General features: G+C 31.3%; 2 protein-coding genes across 4 annotated transcripts; one reads left to right on the top strand and one right to left on the bottom strand.

Annotated features, from left to right (window-relative positions):
- Positions 1–3,421: 3,421 nt before the first annotated feature.
- LOC129920909 (tetratricopeptide repeat protein 19 homolog, mitochondrial-like) lies at positions 3,422–4,831 on the bottom strand. 3 transcript variants are annotated; one of them, XM_056002427.1, is made up of 4 exons: positions 4,274–4,831; positions 4,059–4,165; positions 3,837–3,984; positions 3,422–3,772 (listed from the first exon to the last, which is right to left on the bottom strand). In XM_056002427.1, exons 1-4 carry the CDS (start codon positions 4,757–4,759, stop codon positions 3,512–3,514), a joined length of 1,002 nt encoding a protein of 333 aa, XP_055858402.1. In that variant the 5' UTR covers positions 4,760–4,831; the 3' UTR covers positions 3,422–3,511. The 3 variants fall into 3 exon arrangements, with proteins under 3 accessions (XP_055858402.1, XP_055858401.1, XP_055858403.1); XM_056002426.1 differs by having other exon boundaries at positions 4,059–4,210; positions 4,274–4,830; XM_056002428.1 differs by having other exon boundaries at positions 3,594–3,772; positions 3,901–3,984; positions 4,059–4,210.
- A 3,804-nt stretch (positions 4,832–8,635) lies between these two features.
- Positions 8,636–9,619, top strand: LOC129921023 (uncharacterized). Its single transcript, XM_056002643.1, has one exon. It carries the CDS (start codon positions 8,636–8,638, stop codon positions 9,617–9,619), a length of 984 nt encoding a protein of 327 aa, XP_055858618.1.
- The last annotated feature ends 11,037 nt before the right edge of the window (positions 9,620–20,656 follow it).

Raw genomic sequence — 20,656 nt, 5'->3', positions numbered from 1 at the left:
ACGAACTGATTAGCAGCAAAAACATTGCTATACTAGATTTATGCTGCTACTTCTTGACCAACGGTCCTTGCTTATGCAGATGATGTTAACACAATCGAAAGAGTAAAGAGATTAGCATTAATTTTGCAGTCAAAAAGACGAGGATAGTGTTTATGGGATCGACATATCAAATCTTCTTCCTTTTATTAGGCGCTGTTACGATATCGATGTCGAGAGGATTAAATTTTTTTCACGTATCTGCTTAGCAATAGGGATTTGCCTGTGGGGTTGACCTCAGAAATAGGGGGCAGACCTCTAGATTTTGTATTGTTCCATTTCTAAGGCCAACTGAACACTGGTGGTTTTGCATTTGAGTGTGTTAGGAATTTTTAAGACCTACCTTTTTTCTTATAGCGTTTTCGTTTGTGAATTCTTAGAAGCGTCCGGGACTGTCCGATCCGGAATGCCAAACGATCAGAGTTGGATACTTTTTTTGATTCTGAAGTTTGGGTTTCTTTGTATTTGTGAAACATCAAATGCGAAGGTCTGATGAAAGTTTTGTTTTGTTTATTTTTTTTATTATTATTAAGTTATCTATTTTTGTTTTGTTTTCTTCACATTATTTTAATATAGTTTAAAGTTTGTGCGTAGTTAAAAATCTTAAAATTGAGAAATGAACAACAAAGAATGACATTTCATTACTTTGACGTCTTAAGTGTGAACATGTGTGCGTGATTCTGGTTTTGATTCTGCCTCAAAATTCGGAATCGATTTTCTCTTCTTTTCAGAATCAGAACTGTCATTGAGTGCCAAACGATCAGTTTCAGAATCGTTCGGGAGAATTCCGGACAGTCCCGGACGACCAAACGAAAACGCTATTACTTGGCGGTCGTATTGGAACGTTGCATGATATTTCCTTTTTCATTTGTTTTCAAAATCTCTTCTATGAACATGGGAATACCCACTGTGCCGGTCGTTTTCTATTTTGAGAGATTGTATTTTTAACATAAAGGCTTCCTCAGATCTTTGAGGTTTTAACTAGATCAAGCTTTGTAACTCCTGATGTCATACGAAGCATCTTCATCTCAGCTGCCGCTAACTTACTCTCATACTTTTTGTACACTGACCAACATTGTGTGTGCTGGGCGCACAGCTGCGTCGGAGAGCCTTCATTTCAGCTGAGGGTCATTTTTGGATCACAGAAGGTAGCAGAATTTTCGCGTCATTCCATCCATCCTACGCTTACTCGATGACTGAAATTGTCATCACAAGCAGCTTAATTCAGAAAATAGGCATTGTCTTCTTCGCGCTGATGAGGTAGTCACTTCTTTCTAGAACATCCACCCATATGTCAAGTACTCGTTAGATTTTATCTTATGATTACTCCATCATCCACAAAGAATAACTGATGCACGATGATTCCGTTACTAATAAAGAGCAAAGGACTCAAGACGCTTCCCTGTTGTCGGTTGGCTTACCCACGAGCCACGACAAACTCACATTGCTCATTAGACAACCTAATTATTTTCCACAGTCGGCTAACTGAGATTCGCTCAACGATATCTTCACGGTGTGTGACATCAGCTTAATCGAAGGTTAATTATTGTCACAGCTTCGCGTATCACCTTACTCTTTGTAGATTGGAAGAAGGTAACTTTCCGTCCATTGATATTTTGTCTGGCCCAACAGGTTTTCCCATTTTGGAGAATTTAACCGCCTAACTAACTTCCAATGTGACGTCGGATATTTCGCTTAAGTAATTTAATGAACTTTGGTAAGTAAATCTCCTCAATATTTCTTCTTCTTTGGGAGGCTATTTTGAAGATGGTCGGACGAAATTTCTTCCACCTTCCGATACAGGTCTTCCATATTCTTTGCTTGAATTTGGGCGCACTTCTTTTTTTTGTAGATACTATATTCCACTTCGAGGTGTGACTCTTAGTGACAAGTTTTTAATGTCATTTTCTTTTTACTTATAACTGTTTGGTAATTCCACGGAAGTTGACCACCAAAAGGCAAAAAATGAAAGTGACAATATAAGAAATGTATGCTATTAAAATACTTATACATTCTGCTTTAATAATTTCACATTTGTTTAATTTTTTGTATATACCTCAATCTAAAAATTTAAAAACTTGAGAATTTTTTTTCGTAAAAGATAAGAAAAACTAACATTCTAAAAGTTTTCAAAGCAAGGATTGCTTTAAAAACCCTAGAGTAAACAGTATTGACGGTGAACGCGCATTTTTATACAAAATTGAAAAAAATTGCTTCAAAAAATCGAGAGTCAATTTTTCTGATATATACTGGGATTCTAACCCTAAAAATTTATTTACTCTGTAAATAGTGCTTTAATATTTGAAATTTAAAGATATTGATTTTTTCTTTAGGGCCAGTTGTACAAATATTTAATCCGTGGTTCAGCAACTTTTATCTTCTGAATTCAGTGGTAAAATTGATTTTTAGCACTGGTTCTAGGTCCATATAGGTTGAAATAGCTAAATCCATCCTTGAACCAAAGTTGATCCACTGCTAATCCGCCGAAATCGGCGAGTTAAATTCCTGATCCGAGGTTGAACCACGTTTGTACAACTGGCCCTTAATGTTTACATATCGTCGACCTCATAAGGAAACCTCGATACTCCCAAAATCAAAATTTTACAGGAGAGACGAAAGAGTAGATAGACTACAGAGCAGTTGGGGAGTAACGTGCTGTGCAAAATTTGAATTTAAGTCTATTTAGAGTTTTCGGAATGACTTAAAATTTTCTAAAAAGTGGCATTCAAAAGTCATTTTCAAAAAAAAGTGGAGTTACGAGGTTTCCTTATGAGACCGACCACATATATTTGAAAAAAATACAAAAAATACCCGTTACAAAAATATGTCACACCCGTTAATTTTTTTAATTTCTATAAAAACACATATATTTTGTATATTAACTTCATTGAAATATATGCTTACTGGAAACGTAATTAAATCTCCTATCATATTGAATACGATATCCACGAATTTTCATTCAAAAATCTACAATATAGCTTCTTAGTCACCAAAGCAGGCTGAATCGATTTTCTAACGTCACACCCGTTAGGTACATCTAATCTTAAGAGTTTGAGACGTTGAAAGATAGGTTAAAAAAATATTATTTTAAACATATACTAACAACTGAATATATGAGGTGTTGATGCTATTAAGTACTTAATTTAGTGAATAGTAGAACAAAAAATTATGCAACTGTGTCACACCCGTTACAATTAAAATACCCTGTTTTAGCCTCATAATTTCACCACCATGTTTCTTTGCCTTGTTAGTTGTGTCCATTTAAAACCCCTAACAGAGTTTTAACTTTTTCTATGCAAGTTCGCTGTAGGAGATCCCACATACTTTTCATGTACTCCCTTCATTTTGAACTATATTAGTTTTATTAACAAAAAAAAAACATAAATTTAGTCAAAACAATATATATTACAGTAATTACATTAACTTTTCTTAGACTCTTCAAATAATATAAATACAACAAACAAATATCCACAACTTACTCCTTTTTGTCGTTTGTAAACTTTTTGATCTCGTCCAAGCAATAATTTGCTTGTTCTACAGAATCATCATCCTGCATTTTTTTCCCTAACCTATATGCATACGAACAAGTTGATTTTGCTTGTTCAGCCAATCCGTCTCGCAGATAAACTAAGCCCAAATTGGCTTGTAAAAGACCTTCGTTTGTGGCTTCGGGAATTTTTTTAACAAGTTCCAGTGCCATTTTTAGGTATTCTCTTGCTGATTTAGTGTCATGGAGCTAAAAAAAAGACAATTTTAACTTATAAATAAATAAAAATCAATTAACAATATAATTATTTAACTCCCAATGCTGCAACACTTAAATTATTAAGTAAAGGAACAAGTTCAGAATATGTTTCACCATACTTTTTAAGAAATATATCAAATGCTTCCTCGAAACACTTCTTAGCTTCTGCATATTTTTGCTGTTCGACAAGCAACTGTCCATACCTGAAAATTTCAGAATTATTCCAATAGAATAAGAATAAGTTTGTGTTTTCAAAGAATAAAAATATAGGTATTACCAATCACAAGTTATAGCTTTGATTTCGTTCAAATCTTCAGAATCTGGAAGTTTTTTCAACTTATCCAAAGCCCAATTAAAACCTTGTGTGGCCTTCTCAAAGTTTTCCTGTAAATGTGCCATATGGGCGATTTTAGAACTCATATGGATAATCTACAAGAAAGATGTCAGAGTTCAAGTCTGGTTAATCCCACACCCCACAAATGCCTAATATACCTTAAGACTATCTTCAGATTCTCCATTGGCAAATAGTCTTCTCATAACATCAGCAAATAGTTTTTCTGCATTTTTAAATTGCCCTCGTTCCATTGCCAAATTGGCCAAAACATCATAAACATAAGTGATTCCATCTTTGTGTTGGAGATCCTGAGCCATGCGAAGAGCTAAATGAAGCATTTGTTCAGCTTTGTCGTATTCTTTTCGTTGAATAGCTAGAATAGAACGTTTAATTGTCATAATGAGTTTGTCTTCTGGTGTTTCTTCGTCGTCTTTTTTAGAAAAGAAACTGAATCCTAGGATAATTCCTATCGGAGGGATAGAAGTTGTTGAAGAAAACGAATGTGAATGGTTCCTGTGGTTTATGACAATTCGTCGAATGCATTTTGTTGAAGTGTTTGTATTCTTTTGATATTGTTTAGTTGATTGATTTTTAAAATTTTGAAGAAAAAATCGAGAAAATCGTGAAAAAGTTGTGAAATTCATTGTTTTCTTATGTAAAAATTAGAGAAAAAGTAAACATGAAAAATGTCTTTTTTCACAACACAAACGAACGAAGGGGGTTCACATTGACCAACTTACCGGACAGACCGGTTGTCATTTTGCCTGATGGCCGAATTATATTTTTCATTCACACTCATCAGACAATTTTCATCAAAACCCATTTTTCAGCTTATTTTTAATATATCTTTACCCTATTCTGCTCTGAAATTAGAGAGAATGGATTATCACTGTCTGCCGGACAGACATGTCGTTTAATTGAATAACATGTCCGTCCGACCACAAAAAAATCAAAATTTTTTGAAAACCATCCGGCAAACCGGACAGGCCGTCGGATGTGTGTTCACACTATCTGATCTGATGCTGTTTTGATAGTGTGAACACCCATCCGACGACCTGTCCGGTTTGCCGGATGGTTTTCAAAAAGTTTTGATTTTTTGGTGGTCGGACGGACATGTTAGTCAATTGAACGACATGTCTGTCCGGCAGACAGTGATAATCCACTCTCTTGAATTTGAGAGCAGAATAGGTGAAAGATACATTAAAAATAAGATGAAAAATGGGTTTTGATGAAAATTGTCTGATGAGTGTGAACGAGAAATATAATTCAGCCATCAGGCAAAATGACAATCGGTCTGTCCGGTAAGTTGGTCAATGTGAACCCCCCTAAAATAAATGCCGACAGTAGAAATTCTGACATCTGACAGTCGAGTCGAGATTCGAGAACAAGAGTTTGTTCAATGAACAGAACATAACTGGAATATGGTTTCTTGGGTGCGTTCACATTTGTATATTGGTACCTGGGAAGTTTCTTTCCATGCTGCCTGGTAGTTAGCTCGTGATGCTTTATATGGAGATAGATTTTGTTCGCTCCTTTAAGTATATTTGTGCCCATGATTATGAAAATGGACTAAGTCACTTTTTGCATTGTTTGAAGAAAAACTTACATAATAATTTCCTTATACCTAACGATTTAATTATATTTCTTTTATGAAATCACTAGGGGAGCAATAAAGAAGTTTATTTACTGCGATTTCGCTTTCAAACTTTACCCCTTAAATAATAATTATTTTAAGGCTAGATTTGATGCCATTTTTGGGAGTGACTTAGTCCACTTTCATAATTAAGGGCACATTTATCTACTGCTTAGTACTTAAAACCAGCGTTGACACTTTGCTGCAATTGCAGTAGATCTACTGCATTTCCTGCAAAAAATAAATCTACTGCGACTTAATCAAATCTACTGCACTTCTTCAATTCAAATTTTAAGGAAATAATAAAAAAATTCTTTTGTAATAAATAGTATTGATATGTTCAAAATCTGCTCTTAACCCAAAACCAGCTCTAAAAAATTTGCAAAATACCAAGGTTAACACTGTTTAAAATGTTTTTTGGCCCAACAGATAGAGCCTGGATTCGTGAAAAAAAAAATCTAAAAGGAAGTACAAATGCTTAATTTAAATTCTGTACATAAGTTTGGTTGTAATAAGAAAAGTATTCTGACTGTTAGATCAACATACGGGTATTTTGCTTGTTAAATAAAATCTACTGCGATTTTTTTTAATCAACTGTAGTAGTTCAAAGTCACAGTACACAAAATAAGGCAATAGCCATTTTTTATTATCCCACTTGATCCATATAGATATACAGGGTGTCCGGTAGAAAATGGATAAGCCTGAAATGGCTGATAGGTGCACTTTTGACTGTTCTGAAACCGAATAGAAAAAGTTTCTATCGCAACCAGTTTAGAAAATATTAGCTTTTTTAGTTCAGTGTATTTTAAATTTCATCATCTTACGTTTTCTTTAACCACAACCACGAATGAATGAATTTTATAAATTTCTTATTTTTATGATTTTCTACAATAATTGGCTCGCTACATAAGAAGTTAAAAGTTTTTCTTACTATTGCATCTTTTCTTTAAAAAAAATTTGAAATTTGTTTTTCGATGCAAAATGTAAAAAAAAAATATTTTATGGAAATTTTCAAACCCCTGTGGTATAAAAAAAATCCATAGGAACGTAGGTGGCCAACTTTTTTAAAAATATGCGCGTCCAAAGGGGATTGCAGAATGGTAAAAGTTTTTATCAAATCTAGAGTTACTAGGAAGTTATTGGTACCAAGTGCAAAAAAAGCCTATTAATTTTGGCAACTCTGTTGTGAAAGTAGTTAGTTCAATTTTAAATCGCGCTCGAATTTTTTTCAATTTTTTAATAGTTAAAGTCACAAAAATAACTTTTAAATATTAAAACATACAAGTTTTTGCAATTGTATTCCGAAAAAGTGCAAACATTCCAGGTAACATTAGCTATTTAAGCTTCAAAACAATTTATAAAGTAGCTACTATATCTCATGAATGAGAACAAAAGAAAGTTAAACCTAACCTCACCAGAAGAAAATCCTTGCACGAAAACAAAAATTTTTAATATAACTCCAGTAGCATTATTCGATACTGAAAAAAACATGTCCATCTCAAATGAAGATTTAAAAAAAATAAAAAGAATCATCGATGATTCTCTTCAAACTGAACTTGAAAAAGCGACCGCACGGTTAGCTACGAAGGATGATTTTAATAAGTTGAATGATGAGATAAATTCACTGCGAAAGCAAAACAATGAGTTATCCTTGAAAGTACAACTTTTTGAGACAAGATGTTATGCTTTAGAGGAAGAATTGGAAGCGCAATGCAGAGAGATCAAGGGAAAGAACATCATTTTAACGCTGCCGAATGAAAAAATTGATCCAAAACCTAAGATTGACACAATCACGAATCTGCTGCTCGGTGAATCATGCCAGATGACAGAAACAACCAAAATCAGCGAAAACAATAATATCATAAAAATCAAAATAAATGTTGGGTCTAACGAGAATGCAACCAAAATGCTGCAAAATTCTTCCAAGCTCAAAGGAACAGGTGTATTTATACAACGCGATCTAACGAAACATGCGCAACTCAAACGAAGAATACTTCTTAGCTACAGAAAAATTATCAAAACAAAAAACCAAAATGCAAAAGTACTCATTAAAAACAACTCTTTATTGATTGCTGATAATATTTTTTATTTAAACGAAAACAATTTACTGATGTATAAAAATGAAGATGGAGAAAAACACCTGCTGAAAATGTTTGGTCAACTCGATTTCGAAGCCGTCAAAAGAACTATGCTGTCAAACAAACGTCATAATGAATGGTCTAATCCAGCTGACGATGGTTCATCAGTGATGCCACTTCATCAAAATCGACCTAATACTAGTACTTTTATACAAAATTGAAATTGTCAAGCCGTCAGCTCAATACCTATTTGTAATTTTAAAATGTTATCTTATAATGTGTCAGGGCTTAATAATAAACTTTTTTTTGTAGATTTTTTTAACTATATAAATGATTTTGATATATTTTTCTTATATGAAACACATGTTACAACTGAAAATCTTAGTAAATTTACAAAGTACTTTAAGGGTTACAAACTATATTCTATACCAGCGATAAAAACATACTCTAAGGGACGTGCAAGCGGCGGAAACCTGTACGGGATAAAAACTTCTCTACTAAAATCTTTTAAGTATGAAGAAATCGAAAACATTACTGTTATAAAATGTATACAAAAAACCGATATGTACATTTTACCAATTTATATGAATTGTAATAAGTGGACTGAAGAATATGAAAACCTAAATCGAATATTGCTTCGCTTAGCAAACAAAAGCGTTCTTATAATGGGCGACCTGAATGCAAGAATCAGTAACTCACAAATAACAACAATACACAGAACCCAAAACACTTCAATACACCTAAATAGTAGAATTTCAAAAGACACAATTTGCAACCAAAATGGTGTCAACCTACTTCACTTGTTACAGATGTATGATTGTTTAGTGCTAAATGGCTGTACAGATGGAGATAAAGATGGTAATTTCACCTTTATAGGCGGACAAGGAAAATCTGTTATTGACTACTGTGCGCTAAATAATGACTGGCACGATCACATAACGAGATTCGAAGTTCAATCTAAAAACTTTTCTGATCATATGCCTATCGTGGTTGAATGGGCAGACAACATGACGTCAACTGTAAAGAACCTACAGCTCATCCCACGACTTAAATGGAAAAAAAATGAAATAAATTTGTATCGCAACAATCTCGACAACAACCTATCACTCCTTAACGATTCATCAGACTCAACAGAATTACTTTCAAACAAACTTATTTCTTGCATTAGAAACTCCGCAAATAAGCCCACAAGTTGTAGAAACAAGAGTTATAAACAGGAATGGTTTGACAAAGAATGTATGAAAGCTCGAAATAAGTCGTTTACTCTCTTGAATGCAGTTCGAAACTCTGATTGTCAAAATTTGAAACAGTGGTACATAGAAGAAAATACACGCTATAAAAATCTCTGTCTTAAAAAGAAGACAGAATACGAAAACCAACAAGCCCTTTCTCTAAGTCAAACTAAAGATTGTAAAGAGTTTTGGAAAATCACGAAAATGATTAACGGATCAAATTTTACAATAGGGCTTGGAGTATCTGCTGAAGATCTAGCTGGCCACTTCAAAAACATCTTATGTGGCAAGTCAAGCGACCAGTTTTTGTATGCTGAACCACTTTTAACGGATGAGATACTGGACTCTGAAATCACATTTGCTGAAATACAAGCTGTAATTCTGAAAGCCAAAAATGATAAAGCTCCTGGAGAAGACGGTATTGCTTATGAGTTCTTCAAGAACGGTACAGAAGCACTTATTATCAAACTCAAATCACTCTTTAATGACGTTTTTAACAAGCAGGAAGTCCCAACATCATTCAAAACAGCGGTAATATTTCCGATTCATAAAAAAGGTTAAAAGTTCTATCTCAACCGGACAATCGACTGACAAAACAAATGGCACTGTACGAATTAAGAAATGCGGATTGGTGGTTGGCGAAGTGGAATGAGCTGGGAAATGCTTGTGGAGAAGCAATAACTCTTGATCATAGTAATTTGATGCAATCAAAGGAAAAACTTTACAAAATAATTCAAGCCCACGAAAGTTCTGTGCAAGATGCATTTATTGAAGAAGCTCAGATGTCGGAGAGTAGAGTCATTTACTCTCAATTAAAGCTGAACCTTTTGGAAGCAAATTATTTCAATGATGCGCTCACTTACAAAGAAATATCTTTAATATTTAAGACGAGGTGCGAAGTTCTTGGACTTAATGGAACGCCATATAATAACAGCTTCAACCAATTTTGTTCACTGTGTAATCTTAAATCGAAAGAAGACTGCTTCCACCTTATAAGTGTTTGTCCAATATTTGCACAACAACGAATTTCGTTCTTTGGAAAGAGAACTTTTACACTTCAAGAAACAATCTCTCTGCTAAACAATTCTATGTGTACATGGAAGAAAATCTATCTTTTTCTGAAAGACGTTTTAAAATATAGGATGCTACTTGTAACTGAATATTTATAGTCATTTTTATTTACTTTTTGCCTTTTTTTCTTTTTTGATAATGTAAATGCATGTTTTTTTTAATTATCGTTTAAATTTGCCAACCGAGCTGACGGCAAAGCCAAAGCTTTAGAATTCATTGAAAAAATTTGTAAATAGTATTTAAAGAAACAAACCAATAAATGAATTACTTACTTACTTACTTACTTACTTAGTAAATGCTTTTACTTGAAAAATTGTATAGTATGAACTTTTTTATCCACAATTGTGCATATCAAAACTAGTTTATACTTATTAATTTCATATTGCTAGTATTATTTACTATTTTTTATGCAACAACAAAGGGTTAGTATTTAACATGGGTAATCTGCAAGCTAATAAATTTCCAAAACCATGCTAACTCTGCAAGGAAAAAAAAAAACATTTTAATACGAGTGAACAAAGCAGGAACAATTTTATTGGGTTCACGATGAGTGTTGAAGTTACTCCAAGAGAATGTGTATCTCTGTGTCTAGCCTTTTTAAAATACCTTCATTATATTTCGTTCAGGCTGATTGGTTATGGTTATCCATAAGCCTCCAATTCAAGAAAAACCAAATCCAAGGGAATTACGACAGGAGAAACCTATAATCTTCTGTGTTCAGTCCGCACTGAACGGAGATGTTCTATAGTCGTCTAGCTCGTCAAAAAGTATTTAACATTTTCAACAACCAAAAGGGCCAATTGGAGTCTGCTTAGCCTAAGTATAGTATGAGTTTTTTTTTCTTAAAAATAGTCAGCCAACCGGTTTCAGGTGCTGACCATCTGTCGTTAGCGGATTTAAAAAAAGCTATGTTGTAGTAGGGGAGAGGTGCGGACAGTGAGACACCCTTTTTTTAAATTGGTATATCTTAGAATGTTTTCAAGATAGCTTAACGAAACTTTGAAGACAGTTTAAGACATATTTTATCTTAATGTTGCAGAAAAACTTGTAGTTAAAGAATGAATGAGAGCATCACATTGCACTAAAATGTAGAAAAAGTCAAAACGTCTCACTGTTTGCAAGGGGTGCGATCAGTGAGACATTCTTAGGTGAAAAAAAATTAACGAAAACGTCAAATAATTAGGTAATTGACAAGTACATAATTAATTAATTTATGTTACTTTAACCCATTTAAAAAAAAAAAATAACAAAAAGCCAAAAAAAAAACGAATGAAAATAACTACGACATCATATTGAAGTCATGCTAAAATAATAGATTTTTTTTTTAATTTATGTCTCACTGTTCACTTTTTAAAAAATCTATGTCTCACTGTTTGCTTTTACATAATGTCTCACTGTTTACTTTTTGTCATTTTTCGGAAAATTATAAAATTACAAAAAATGAGAAGGAATTCTAATTACATGATATTTTTTTTATGAAAGAACATACAAATATAATATATATTTAAAAAAAGTTCTGTCCACTAACCAGATTTTTTTGTGTTATACACTCTTTTTATAACACTCCAAAAACTACTTTCACCTGATTTTGTGTGATATTTTACGGTGTAGGAAAATGGACAGCTTTAATTTAGTCGGAACAAAATTAAAAGACGCAGACGGGGAAATAAACGTTTTGACCCAAACTAGCGTTACTGTGCTTATTTTCAGAAAAGAGAAAAATGGATTGTCTCAATGTTTGCACTGTCTCACTGTTCGCACCTTTCCCCTATACTTTTTCGAGTTCCAGTGGCATAAGTACCTAAGATACAGTTTGGCTAAATTTGTAGCTCGCATGGTTTTCGAGTTATTGAATTTTCCGCCACAATAATTTTGAAGTTAGCGGAGAAAATCTGCAATGACTAAAAACAATAGGTTTGCCTGATATGCAAATTTGTTGCTTTTCATTTCCACAAGCTTCGTTTTTATAGCCTCAACATTTTTATATTTTTAAAAATTCCCCTAAAATAGGACTGAAGCTAGCGGACGAAAATTGGAAAATTGTCATTTCTTTGATGTCCAAAATTAAGCTACTTTTACCATAAAAGCAGGTCATGTAAATAATTTGATTTAAATAAAAAAAATAAAACAACAATAGTTTTTGCGATTTTTAATTTTAATTTTGTAAAAGCGCTACATAAATGTCTACATACAATAACTAGGTAGAGTTTACAATTTTGCCTATTTTTTTTATCATTCTTTAATCAAACAAATCTTTAACATCAATTTAAAATTTAATTAAAACTATTTCCAACCATCGTTTGATTTTTTTTTTTTTTTTTTTTTTGTAAATTGTTACTTAAAAGTAGTATTGCGTAAGTAAGTGTTTATTTACTACACGAACAATTAAATTTTCAATCACTTGCATTAATCTAGACATCATAATTTTTATATTACTTTAACACATTATTATCTAAATTTTTTTTTTTATGATTTTGAAATTAATAAATTGCTTTTGAAAAACAAAAGATTTTTATTTAATACAAAGAGTTTTTAGGTGTATAGAGTGTTCTGATTCAATTTAAAGACAATTTTTATAAACTGATTAAAATAAAAGGCACAAAATATAGCTTATTGAGTATGTCGTATAACGTTTGTTCATTTTGTACGATATTGCAATAATTTTAATAGTTATATTGGCTAATATTGAAAAAAGTAAAAGTTTAAAAATATTATTACATTATTTTTTTAATTATAAATTAGAAAAGTAAAAGATATGGGTAGGTATACAATAAAAACATCTGTATGATGATTCTAGGACGTTTTATTCTTGTTTAGGTACTTTCTTCTTTAGAAGAGATTATTTGTTCAAGATATTTGGTTTACTATTTTTTGTTAAATCATTTTTGTAAATATCGTATTTGTGTTCAACTTCTGAAAGATTATAATGTCAATGTGAATCATTATTTCGTAAGAGCACACGATACAAAAAAGTGTTTGGAATTTTACGGTTAAACCCTTACTATTTTTTTTTTAAATTTATTAAACACAAGATGCAATTTATATACTTAAAAATCATCAATGGACATTTATCAATACCTTATTGCCTTATTATTTATAAATTATAAGTAATTTTAAGATAATATAATAACTGTAATACATAGTAAAGGCCCTACAAAAAATAAATGTCTGATCTCTCATAGACGTTTGATTATAACCATATAATATAAGATAATAATCTTTAAGGCTAGGCGCACACATGCGATTTTCAGTCGTTGCTACTAAAAAATTGCAGTCGCAACATAAAATTACCGTGCACACACTTGCGACTATTTTTTATTGCAAGAAAAAACATTATGTTTGGTCGAAAAAAAGTTGACCGTTTTTCGATAAAAAAAATGCATCATCTCAACATCAAAAGAGCCAGGAGATACTCACTGTTCAAATGGAATGTTCAAGTGACCGCAAAGAAAACAAACACGAAATCCGTTCGTAATGGAAAATTTCATACAAATGGTATTTACGATCGGATTTTATGATAAAGTGAATTCAAGAAACGGTGTAAGCTCTGGTAAAAGTGGTAAAGTGATAAATGTCTCAAAATTTGGTAAGGGTTTGAAAGCTTATTTACCAGATTATAAATAGAAATAGATTTTGTGCAATGTGTATGTTTGTATCTTATTTTAGGCCCCACGAGTACCAAAGCATTGTATACTCATTCTATAGTACTGGGTAAATTTCTGAGGGTCTTCTCTTAAATTTTTATGAATTTTATGGAATTGTCCTTTTAAATTTTCTATCGGCAGGTGGCCATGGCACAGAGGAATGGGTAGATGACTTCAGAGCCAGACATCGTGGGTTCGAACTCAACGGTCGGCTCAGAAGTTTTTTCTAAAAAAATCGCCAGCTTAACTGAGGCCACCTGTGCGATAACATGAGACAATTGTCAACGATGTATCCCCTCTGTGCCACGTAGTTATGTGTTATATGTGTTTCTGTTGTTCTTTCTCTCTTTGTCTTTCTTTGTTGTATTAATGTCTTGTGCTGTATCAGCCAAATGGACTTAGTTTCCGAAGCTGCAGTGTGTCTAGTCCGGAAGATTTATCTTCTGATTAGATTAATATGTAATGTAATGTAATGTAATTTTCTATCGATTATAAAAAAGAGCCACTATACAACACTTTCTAGTAATATCCATTATTATACTTAAAATAATTGTTCCAAGTGTCGCACGTGCGGGCAGGTGCATTATATTCTGTATAATATATCCTTATGTGCAGCAAAAAAAAAATTGCGAAAAATAGAACCGGATCCATTTTTTTAAACTTTGCGATTTTAAAATCGCAAGTATGTGAACTCTCATTTAAAATAATGTGTTTCATTTCTTGCGTCTAAAAAATCGAGTGGTTGAAAATCGCATGTGTGCGCATGATATGGCCCATTTGCGACTGCTACTTTTTAGTCGTTTTCGGTTTAGTCGCAAGTGTGTGCATAACTATGCTGGTCCATTTGTTCCATTTTAATTTGCGACAATCGCGTCGCCAAAAAAATTGGACAATTTCCAATTTTTTAATCGCGGCTATTTTTTAGAAGCATGTGTGTTTACCGGCATTGAAATGAATGTGATCCATTTTTGCGACTGAATAATCGTGCGACTAAAATCGCATGTGTGCGCCTAGCCAGGATGGTACCTTGTTATATTGTTTTGTGCTTTAATGTGGTTAGTCGAAATAAATTAAGTTGTGATATAGTTTTTGTTTCATCAAGCCATAATCATACAAAATACAAAAACATAAATGGTTCGATATAACCTATTATAAAAAATTTTACATCTTTTTTTTTCAAACATTCAATTGAACTACAATTGCTTTGATAGCTTGAAATGGATTCTGATATCCGAACTTAAACAACCATTATGAAATCCTATGGAGAAAATCAGATGTGCTCCAGCAGGATTTTTAAATAGCAAGTTATTACGAACAAATATTTAATTAAACATAAAAAGAACTTCATTTCAAATAAGATTTCGAGACTTTATAGCGATAATATTAGCTGCGCTCCCTTGGGAATATTTACCTACTGCTAAGTTATTAAAGCTGTTTTGAACTACTTTTCAGTAGAGCAAAAGTAGTTCAAAGTAGTTTTAAGTACTAAGCAGTAGATAAATGTTCCTAGAGGAACGCAGCTATTAATGATTGTAGCTCAAAAACTAGACGTGATAGAATAAATTTTAGAAACAGTTTTGAATTCTGGACACTTAAAGTCAATTAAAATCACATAACAAAGTTCTTGCTCCCGATTCTTTATTGTTTTTACCGATTAGTGTTATATACAGTTACGAACAAAAGAAAGGAATAACTCTCTTGCTTTATGTTTGCAATAAAATTGCTCTATATGTAGTTGAGATGCATTAAGGTTTATTGCTTCAAGTCAATCCTAAAAAAATAACAAAAACTTTATAACGTTATAGGAAGTATTTGCAAAAATTGAAACATCTAACAAAAACTCAGTTTACCACGCAGTGTGACATTGAGCGTTATATCGTGACGATTTTTTGTTCAATTAACCCAGCATAAGCAATGACGGTACCCTACCCATCAGCATATCGAGGATGTACCGATCTGAAAATAAATCTCCTTCACGACTAACATCAAGGACAAAAACCAGCTCATTTTTACTTTAATGAAAAGGAGAGTGTCGACTTTTTTCGATAGTCGATCATCGAAAATGAATTATGGTATTGAGAATGTCTGTTGTGAACGATATTTTTTGTTTTGTGTTTTATCGGTCGATCATTTTCATTGACAATTTTGCAATCGTCTCAAATTAAGTTCAGAATTCACAATAGCAAATTATATTTGTCGAAAGATATAGGCAAAAAAAAAACAGATATTTATATAGGCGATCGACTTTTATCGCTTTCCCTTAACATATCTTCCGCCGCACCGTTTCAGCAAAACAGCGTTTGAAAAACCAATCACCAGCTCTTCTGTATACGATAGCTTCCATGCAGACAAAATCTTCAGTGTTGCAGCAGGCTTTTTTAGAAAAGTAACAAAATTTTTCAAAAAGCGTAACAAATGGAAAAAAAGAGTAACAAATTAAAAAAAAGTCATAAATCGAATCTTATCTTATTTGAAAGCTTATTTTTACGAAGTCTGCAGGCTGCTGCTGCGAAAAAGAGGTGAAATAAAATAAACTAGTAGAATTTTCACTTTTCAAAAAGCAGAATGAAATTTCTAGTTTGAGCCTAATTCGAAGCTGAAACAAAATTTTATAAACGAAATCAAAATTTTAATATGCTTTTCGTTTTTCAGTACACAGCTGTAAAAAAGAATTACGGATTATGTGGAGAGTTTTTCTGGCCTTTTTTCTGTTCTAAAGAGCTGTGTTGACAGTTTTATTTTGTAGTTTTATGTTTTATTTGGGCTTTAATGGTCTTTATTTTTGGATGCAATTAATGAAACACTAATTCATCTTTTTGTTACCTTTTTGTTTTTGTTTGAAGTTGAATTTAAAATTTTTAGATAAAGAATTTAATAAATCAACATGAAAAACTAAACAAAACACCACAACAAAAACCTAGAGCTATTGAGCTATATTTTGTATTTATTTTTTTGTTCAAAAAACGTATTTTCTGATATTTTTTCTTGATTTTAATTTAATTTATTTTTTTTTTACTTTGACAGAATTCTCGCTGTCGACTTTGAGGACTTAGAAAATTTAATTTTAATTTATTATTTTTAGTTGTGCCATTTTTGTGCAGGATTTTTCGTTTCTCATCTAGGTTTTAATTAGAGAAGTTTAAAAAAAAAAGTTCTACTGGAGGCGGAGGGAAACTATTTTTGTAGGTTTTTATATCTTTCTGAAAAATAGCCCTGCATTTTAAACAGTTTTGTCTTCTTGTGTATTGTTAAAAGATATTATAAATCCTCAAGAGCTTTTAGATTATATGTAGATACATTTTAAGATTGATAACTGTTACTTTCGAAATTAAATGCATTTTATATTATTATTATTTTATCATTGGAGAATAATTTAAAAATTGAAAGGTACTATTTTTGAGAAGAATTTCTTTGCTAGAACATCTAGCCTAAAATTAAACAATTTATAAAATTAACACATTAAATTTTCCCTTCATTAACTCCCATCCAATTAATCCTAAGCAAATACAAAAAGGTATCTATACAAAAAATAGATTAAAAACTTTTTTACCATAAACAGATCATTGTTGCCTGCAAAATAGTCAAAGTTATTGCATAAATTGTCGAATAAAAAAGTGCTTTCGGTTGAAATTTTCACTCTATTCAACGAAAAACAAACAAAATTTTATTGAAAAAAAGTGTAACAAAACGAAATAAAAAGTAACATGGTAACAAAATTATTTAATATTTCAAAAAAGTAACACTTTTGTTACACTTGTAACATTGTGGCAACATTGATCTTAACTCATCCGCTCCAAATCGATGCTTTAATTTTTTTGATTAGGGGCCCTTATCCCGAACGCATTATCGCGAGACTATTCGTTCACAATATGGATGATTACGTCAAATCTGTTGTCTCTCTCAGAGTCGGCGGTAGCTGCACGGCGAACGTTTAGTTCTTTACCTTCAAACACTCTATTGATTCATGAAACGTCTATACCTAGATGTTTGACATTTCATGTGTGGCTAAGATGTTTTTACAGTCAGTTTAAAGTTTCTTTAGACACTAAAAACTTTCTATCGACCGACAGTTTAGTCGGTGTCTTATTAGGTATGAGAATCTATGAAAGTGTGCACTCTACAACGATTAAATATATCGGCCGATCAAAAGTTAGTGTGCTTCTGTGAGCACACTAGGAGCTCAACCCAAAGAAACCATCCGCCGATAGAAAGTCTGTGGTGTGCGGGGCTCTTAATTGGAAAACTTTTAGTTCAAAAGATGGAGGTTACATTTTAAACAAAAAATATAGGTTTTGAAACTCGGAAAATCAAAATTAATAGTAATAATAAAAAAGACAGTCTTCAATCAAAGCAGAAATGGTATCTTAGAAGACTAGCTGGCACTGGCATGGCGCTAGGGGTATCATTGAGAGTGAAATCTGACTGAAAACACTTTTCTCATACCCTGCTGTCTTGATCCATGAGTCTATATGTCATAAACCTCAGAATATGTAAGCCCTCATAGAGAATATTCATCACCACTTTCCAGGAGATCTGGCAAAAGTGATGGAAAATGCATAATGCATTGAATCGGGTCCGAACTCAACCGAAATGTAATTTCAGATTTTGATTTTAAAAATCTTTCGACTACAATCAATTTATGTTTTTTTTTTTTAAATTCCAACTCGCAAACATGAAGATGAACAAAAAATGCAAAAATGAGTTAGAACACATTCCTTTAAATAAAAAATTTCAAAAGATTTAATTTTTATGCTCACAAAGTCCCTTCAATAAACTGTAAATTATAGAAACAAAAATTAAATACAAAAATAAAACAAAAAAAAAATGTTTTTAAAATAATTATGAAATTAATTTTATTATTTTTTCTTTTGATTTTTGCTCAATAAAACAAAAAACTATTTCGACTCCATTCAAAAATAAAGCATACAACTCTATTTAAATTGAAATGTATTTTAAAAATATAATTAAACTTAATTTGAGGTAGACTTATTAAATAATAAAAACTAAAAACATATTTTTTCTGTAGTTACAAATATAATATACTACAGTATAACTCACAAATTAAATAAAAAAAAAAACTTAAGATCCATAAATAAACCAATATTTTTTTTTTAATTTACAAATAAAGTAAAATTGCATTTCTATATTTGCATATATCTGAGGATAATGAGGTATTAATTTGTCATTTAGTAATCAGTTACTTGTTTATATAGTTTTTATACGCACAAAAGATTGTGCAAAAGTTATGTATGTTATGATTTTTTATGTTGAGATGAGTGATCCTAGCTTAATGTTATTTATTTTTTTTTTTATTCATGACGATTACATGAACTTGTTATACAAAATTTAAAAAAAATGTTTAAAAAATAATATATAGCTACTTATAGTTTCTTTTTATTGGCAAGATTTAATATTTCATTTATTTTGTATTGCTTGTAAACTGACAGGAGGTTGTAAGGTTTTTGTCTTACAATTTGTATAACGCATATAATATTATCACCTATGAATAGTATTTATATTTCAAAATGAATACATTTTGAAATAGAAATGCATAGTTTTCGTATGAGGCAGTTATTTTTCTATTTTAAGTGTTTTCTTTGCTATTTGAGGTAGAGTTTTGGTAATTTGACAAAAAAACATATTGCGGCTATTTGTTTTGTTTTGTTTCTTTTTTTTTTGTTGATAAAAGCATATTGTTTGTATGTTTGATATGGAATGTCAGATAACCTGAGTTTTTTTTTTTAATTGGTATTTTTTTTATATTTCAACGGTGGGATTGATTTTCTAACGTAATGTCTTTTCAGAAAAAATATTATTAAATAAGGTTCAGTTAATTAAATGCAAACGATAATAACACTGGTCAAGAAGGTTTTTGTCACAACAACCAAAATATACTTTTCTAGTAGTTTTTGATGTGCTGAACTCGAATCTGAAGTCAGAAAATTGTTTTTGGCCTCCGTTTTTTAAATATTACCGTTAGAAATTGTCAAAAACGTCATTTTCTGACCTCAGATTCGGATTCAGCACCCCAAAAACTACTAGAAAAGTATATTTTGGTTCTTGTGGCAAAAAAAAAGTCAAATATTGTTAACCAGTGTAATTATTATTTTGACTATTTTTATGTTAAACTTTAAATACTCGTAAAAATTAAGCGATTTGTTCTGTTTTATTAAACAGCAATTAATGTATATATTAAAAATTGAAATGGCACTGTTTTCTTGTACATTTTATACAAAAAGATAGCAATATTTATATGCATTTTGTAAATTTATGATACCTAGTTGTTATCGCGAAAAGGCATTACATTGGCCATATTCAACACAAGTTTTAAAAATAGCTCTAAAAAAATGCCATTTTACTGCCTAACTTTAATAAAAAGACTTATCAAAGCTAACCAATAAAAGGTATTATGTGGTTTCTTTTTTAACCAATAAATAACTTGCATTTTACTGACCTTTGTTTCGCTCCCGTTGTTCGTTTTATCATAGGACAATTATTTTTTGTTATATGTATAGTTAATTTGATTTAAGGTACTGACTTTGTGTAATAATAAGAAATATTTTTTTTATAATGGAAGAAATTGTAGTAAATGACTATTTCTATTGCTTATTTTGATTTGTTTTGTATTTTAATAAATACAAATTTTTTTTTTCTGTTATTAAATTTGTATATTTATCGATGGCACAATTGAATATTATATTGTTAATTGTTTACATGCACATTTACCATTAATTTTTTGTTTTATATTTTTACACTGTAAGATAAAATTAATTTAAAAATAAAAAAAAAGTAATGTATGTATAAAGCAATATCTACATTTTCTTTAGAATATACCACTGTATTTATTTTTTTTAAATAAATAAACTGTAGTATATAATTAATA

Source organism: Episyrphus balteatus, chromosome 1 (genome assembly GCF_945859705.1).
Source record: "Episyrphus balteatus chromosome 1, idEpiBalt1.1, whole genome shotgun sequence".
NCBI lineage: Eukaryota > Metazoa > Arthropoda > Insecta > Diptera > Syrphidae > Episyrphus > Episyrphus balteatus.
Note: the sequence above shows the minus strand (reverse complement) of the source record. Positions and strands in the feature narration are given on the sequence as shown.

Coding starts and splice junctions, on each gene's coding strand:
- LOC129921023 (XM_056002643.1), top strand. CDS start 8,636: ATGTATGATTGTTTAGTGCTAAATGGCTGTACAGATGGAGATAAAGAT.
- LOC129920909 (XM_056002426.1), bottom strand. CDS start 4,759: ATGAATTTCACAACTTTTTCACGATTTTCTCGATTTTTTCTTCAAAAT. Junction 4,211..4,273: donor AATCTGAAGATAGTCTTAAG/GTATATTAGGCA, acceptor TCTTTCTTGTAG/ATTATCCATATGAGTTCTAA. Junction 3,773..3,836: donor TAAGTGTTGCAGCATTGGGA/GTTAAATAATTA, acceptor TCTTTTTTTTAG/CTCCATGACACTAAATCAGC.